Genomic DNA, 6269 nt, shown 5'->3' with positions numbered 1-6269 from the left:
TTATAATCACGCTGGAACATTACTTTGTAACTGTCCGTTTTATAATCCTCCATCACTGATACTTGTCGAGTTCTTTGATGTCCTTGATCACAATCACCTTGGATTCTTCCGGCGTTCCATTTAGCTTTATGAATACCTTGCAATTTGCCGTCCAAGTGGACTTGATCTTCTTCTGCTTGTACAAAAAGCGAGCCGCCTTGGCAATATCTCCATTCTTTTTTGTTAAGTGATCGTTCAGGTAAACCTTTGTGCCTTTAAGACATTTCCTCTGCTTCAACAGCGCCACTTTATGTTTCCGATGTGTAAATCTCAATATCACAGCGGGAATGTCAGTCTTCTTTCCCCGGGGGAGAGGGTGACAAGCCTCGATGCAACTCCGGTCCACCGCTATCCCCTTGGATCGGAGGTAGTCAGTCACCTGTCTCTCCACGCTGTTGTTCTCTGCCGGGCTGGGCTCGTTCAACAATCCCTCCTCCGTTGGTGGGCCCGTCACCGCCTCGGCAAAATTCCAGGGTTTGATAGGAATTCCGCTAACAATCAAATCATTAATCCTTGTATACTGTTCGAGTTCCTCTATCCGCTTCTCCAAACGTGTAGCTGTGTCCTCCTTCTCAAGCTCAGCCACCCGGCTCTCAAGTGCCGCAATTTTAACATTCTTCTCAGTGATTTGAAGTTGAAGTTTCTTAACTTCTTCTGTCAAACTGAGAATCTTTTGCTGCTCCGTTCTGAACGCTGCGAAATCATTTGCCAGAGAGTCAAGAGTCTCTTTGATCTCTTTGATGGTCGGCGCCATGGCGAAAACTTGTTACTAAACTTGTTACTAAACGCCTGTACAGAGTAACGTAGGCTAGGCTGATAGAAAAGGTAAAAGACTGTTTGAAGAGTTCTAGACTTAAGAATGTCTAAACTTTAAAACAAACAATCAAACAAACGGAGAGGAGCCGCGAGGCTTCCCTCCACCATCATGTGACGTCACACTAATATTTACTAATATTTTGAGAAAAGGGTTAGATGACTTGAATAAACTTATGATTAAGCCAAACTTTTCATTTTTGTGTGCAGTAAACTGTGTTGAAAATGCGTGTATCATATTTGATACTACAGGTTTTAAATAGCAAGTAAGCATTTGGGAGCACATTTGCTCCATAACAATTTTATTGTTTTTCTTTTGAAATTGACCATTTTTCTTGCCATTTCCACATATGAATTGTTCCAAAATAAAATAATCAATGTTATTAGCCCCTGAATTTTATTTGTTTTACCCCCATCAACATCCCCACCAGGATGTGTGGCAACCCCACCACCTCGGAAAAGGAGGGCTCCACGCGTGCCCCCTGATGTGCGAAAGGATAACATTGATCACTTCCCAACATGGAAAACCAGCTTTGCACAGGCAATCACTTCTCTTCTATTTACTGTGGGAAATGCCGCGTCCACCTGTGCCTGAACAAGGACAGAAACTGCTTCCTTGTGTATCACAAAGCGAAGTAAAAAACGGATGAAAATAACATATTTGAGAGAAATGTTTGAAAGAAAGACAAAAACTGGTTAAAGTGCATATAAATAAATAGTTATATTGCTGCTATGTTAAAAAAAGAAAACTTGCTGTGACCAATTGTGTTATGTTTAATACCTGATGTATCATATATGATACAACAGAAAAATCATATAAAGACATATTTTTTGAATTTTTTTTTTTTTTTTTTACATTTTGTTATAGGACTGAATAAGGGGTTCAATTAAAAAAAAATGGAATTTTCTGCCAATTCTTTCATAGTTCAGGCTTTATAGTCTAACATGTTGATTCAGGTTCAGTCGGCTCTTGTCTCTCTTGCCTTTCCTCTGTCTAAATGAGGCTTCCTGATCCAGCTGACTGAATGAACATCCTTATCTGGACCTGACAGTCCAGATGTTCCAGCAGCAGTGTGGATAAGCTGTTTGGATCATTCAGCAGTGGTTTGGGGGTCAGCATCAGGGCAGCTCACTTTGCTCCATGTTGTTGTGCTTTTAATGTTTCTGATTGGGCTTCTTCACTGGAACTGTCCTCCTCATTTGGGGGAACTTTCAGCTTGTTGAGGTGGGAGGTGGCTGTTTGAAGCTCAGAGGGAAAACTGACACTGACACTATCAACAAGATGATATGTTCTCATCAACCGTGTGTGTGTGTGTGTGTGTGTGTGTGTGTGTCCTCACTGAACTGTATCAGTCCCTGCAGTAGCTTCCAGCTGCAGCAATCACTTCAGTTTCTGTTCAGTCTGACTGAGGGAGGTTTTTGTACGACCCTTTTTCACTGTGTGAACAGCCACTGACTGCTGATATAGTGGTAACTCTGACAGTAATAAACTGCTGCATCTTCAGCCTGGACTCCACTGATGGTCAGAGTGAAGTCTCTCCCTGATCCACTGCCTGTAAAACGACTTGAAACTCCAGACTGACGGGTTGTAGCACCATATATCAGGAGTTTAGGAGCTTCTCCAGGTTTCTGAAGGTACCAGTTGAGGTAGCTAGGATTTGTACTGACTTTACATCTGATAGAGACAGTCTGTCCTGGACTAACAGACTGAGATCCAGGAGACTGAGTCAGAGTGATTTCTCCTGATGAATCTGGAAAATATCCAAAAGAGCAGAAGGGTTATTGAGACAAATACAGCTTGGAGAAAGATGATGAATATGAAAACAGAAGAGGAGGATTTCTTTAACATGGAGAACAGATGGAAGAAGGTGAATGCTGCTGGTCTCAGTGTTTCTCCATCACAGCAGAAGATGATTGTGGTAAAGCTGGTTGCATCCTGAAGCCAAGTTTTCAGAAGAGAGTCTCACCCTGAACAAGGAGCCCCAGGGTGCCCAGCAGGAGAATGTGTGACATCATCATTGTGCTGCCGGCGTGTCAGTGGCTCTGAAAGGCCTGGACAGCCACTGATCAACACTGGCCTCTTAACGGGTGGAGAGCAGAGAGGCAGGACACATATGCAAACACACACACACACACACACACACACACAAACACAATGCTGGAGGCACTTGCTATTTGCATAATCCTCATGTACATGAGGTTAGTATCAGGTTTTAAGTAATTATGGGAAAGTGCTGTTCAATAAAGTTTTTTAATTTTTAAAACCATGTCAGTAAAATGCTCTGATCTGTGCTCCATATTGTTATTTTCCTCAGCAGTCTCCTTGTTCTTGCTGCTTGTCTGTATTTCAGTGGCTTGGCTTTATTTTCTGATGCTCAGGTTTCCTTCTACAGTCTTCCACCACATTCTCCTCTTCTGCTCTGACTCAGTGTCTGTACAACAGATGAATTACTGGCTTTTCAGTCCATGTGGAACCAGCACACTTCCCTGCTCACTGTTTGCTCCACATTCTGTTGGAAACCCACTAGCGCCCCCCACAGGTTCAATACTGTCACCTCAATCCCTGTTGTGTGAGTTTGAAGGCCACTTTATTTTCCTCTCTTTTTCCAATGCGTTCTTTTTTATTGTCTCATTTTAGTTGAATGTTTTCTCCATTTTCCTCATCCTTACAGAAAACAGTGCTCTTTCAAATGTCAGATAAATCCATGTGTGGTATTCTGCTGAGTCATGACAGCTGTTGTAAATTGGGGCTGTGGGTTGCTCAGTGATTTGAAATGACCAAAACATATCAGGTTGTTGATTAAAGAGTATAATTCCATGGATGTGGAGCATGAAAGCAGGTTTACCCGTTTCAGTTCTGGCAAAGAGAAGCTGCAAGGAGAGCCGGTCAGTAGACCTGGTCCAGTGTGAACCGACTGAGCAGCAACTCACACTGAGCAACATTTTTATCTTCCCATTCTGTTTGAAATGCAACACAGCACAACATATATATTGTCAGTGTGTCAGGTAACATTTTGTACAACAAAGGCTTTTCAATTCAGTTCTCAGTTCTCTTATTTGGCCTTTTACACTATCAACAATATGCCACTACAAGACATTTCTAATCATAAATATATAGGCATATATTAATGTTTCTGATTGGGCTTCTTCACTGGAACTGTCCTCTTCATTTGGGGGAACTTTCAGCTTGTTGAGGTGGGAGGTGGCTGTTTGAAGCTCAGAGGGAAAACTGAAATTGACACTATGAACAAGATGATATGTTCTCATCAACCGTGTGTGTGTGTGTGTGTGTGTGTGTGTCCTCAGTGAACTGTATCAGTCCCTGCAGTAGCTTCCAGCTGCAGCAGTCACTTCAGTTTCTGTTCAGTCTGACTGAGGGAGGTTTTTGTACGACACTTTTTCACTGTGTGAACACATCACCACTGTGGTAACTCTGACAGTAGTAAACTGCTGCATCTTCAGCCTGGACTCCACTGATGGTCAGAGTGAAGTCACTCCGTGATCCACTGCCTGTAAAACGACCTGGAATCCCTGATGCTCGGCGATTAGCATAGTAAATGAGGAGTTTAGGAGCTTCTCCATCTTTATGTTGGTACCAGTTTAAATAGTGGGTGCTTCCAGAAGCATAAACATTCTGGCTGGTTTTACATGTGATGGTGGCGGAGGCTCCCAGAGCAGCCCTCACTGCTCCAGGCTGAGTCACTGTGACCTGGCCTCTGGACTCTGAGGACACACAGACAAAAACACAAAGCAGCGTCATGCTTTTCTCCGCTTCATTTCAGAGGGACGGATCTTCATAGAGGAGAGGACTTTGATTCTCTGGACTTTACCTGTCAAACAGCAGCAGAGGAGAGTCCAGATGAGGATGGAGCTCAAAGTCATGTTTGGATGAGGAGGATTTCTGGGGCTTCTGTTGTCATGAAGGACAGCTGTCAGTCATCCAGTCTTCAACTCTCAGGACTATAAACTCTCCCAGAGCACTGGAGCATGGTGCTGCTGATGCAAAGTGGCTCTCTATGGAAATGCTCTGACCCACTCCAACAGGGACACACATTACTCTCATCAGGCTGTTAATCAATGAATCTATTTAATCAATTTAACAAAATGTTGATTGAGCTGTTTTTTTTTTTTGTTTGTTTGATTTTACCTTGATATGTGTAACATTTTTTTCCAAGAATTTCTTCTCTGTTGTTTTATTGTGGCAGAACTTGATCGATTTTTGCTGTGACTGACTGACGAATGTTTCCTGTTCTCATGACGCTGCTGTAGAATTTTTATAATACAGAAATCATAGCTTAATAAATAGAAAAAGTCTGTTTATAGCAAGAGGGTACATCTTTCATCATTTATCTTTACTAGTGAAACTTGTCTGTTGCCATGGTTCAGCAGTGATGCCTATCTGTTGCAATGGTTGCTGAAGTCGGAGGGAAATGAAAAACTGAATATTCCCCTTTTGGACATTAAAATAAATTTGCAATGGTGAGGGGAAAATATAACAGGATGCAAAATAAAAAGCAGGGTGTCATCAGCATACAGGGATTCAACATAAAAGGGATCTTTACAAACCACTGAAGACCTGAACCAAGTGGTAACAGTGGACACCCTTCATGTGTCCCCATTTCAAATAGAAGCCTGAAGACTGTGACTTATTTCTGAATATGACTACCTGTTGTGCACAATATAGTACTTTTATCCATTTTATGAAGGCTGCACTAAAAAATAACTTAAGCAAGGTAAGTGACTTAAAGTGTGTGCTTGTGTTTGGACTGAATCAGTCATCACAGTCTTGAAGGTTGAGAAGGAACAGCTCAGTGGATGGAAAACAGACTTTAAGAAGGTCAGAGGTCAAACATAAACACAGCTGTACACATACAAACACAGCAAAGAATATTTATCTGTGAATTTTAGAAAATTTAATGTAGTTTAAATCAGGTATGATCAACTAAGATGGTGAGAGAATATTGTATCTAGGATGTTCATTATTTCCACTAAAATATGCATTGAAATCATATTACTTTGTATTTAAAAGTATTAAAGCTAAATTGTTTTCCTATGTGGAAAAAGACTCTGGGTGTCACATCTCCTGATTTTGGATCAGTTTTGTCTCTTTCTCTTTTGTTCACCAGTCATCCCCTGACTCTATTTTTGTGTTTGCCTTTTGTGTCTGTTGGTTGTGTTTGTCTCCCTGCACTTCCTGTATTCCCAGCCCTCCTTGTGTCAGTCCTGTCATCCGCCTCACCTCTCCTGCTCTCCCCTGTCTCCACCTTCCTGCCCCAAACCTCATCCAGTCATCTGTCACCTCACCTGCTCACCTGTATTCAGGCGACTTTGGAAGGCAGCTGCTGGTGGGAGGAAGCTGTTTGAAGTTCAGAGGGGAAACTGGTAGAGACATTGTGAACAAGGTTTTAACTTCTCAT

At 42.1% G+C, this 6269-nt stretch overlaps 1 gene segment (V, D, J or C); it reads right to left on the bottom strand.

Moving 5' to 3' along the window:
* Nucleotides 1-4264: 4264 nt before the first annotated feature.
* LOC115367560 (immunoglobulin kappa variable 4-1-like) lies at nt 4265-4734 on the bottom strand (the record flags this gene model as incomplete). The annotated part of the segment is given in 2 exon segments: nt 4265-4575; nt 4683-4734. Coding segments are annotated over 2 exon segments (363 nt in total), but the record flags the coding sequence as incomplete, so codon positions are not given.
* Nucleotides 4735-6269: the final 1535 nt, after the last annotated feature.

This window comes from Myripristis murdjan, chromosome 11 (genome assembly GCF_902150065.1).
Source record: "Myripristis murdjan chromosome 11, fMyrMur1.1, whole genome shotgun sequence".
Classification (NCBI taxonomy): Eukaryota; Metazoa; Chordata; class Actinopteri; order Holocentriformes; family Holocentridae; genus Myripristis; species Myripristis murdjan.
Note: the sequence above shows the minus strand (reverse complement) of the source record. Positions and strands in the feature narration are given on the sequence as shown.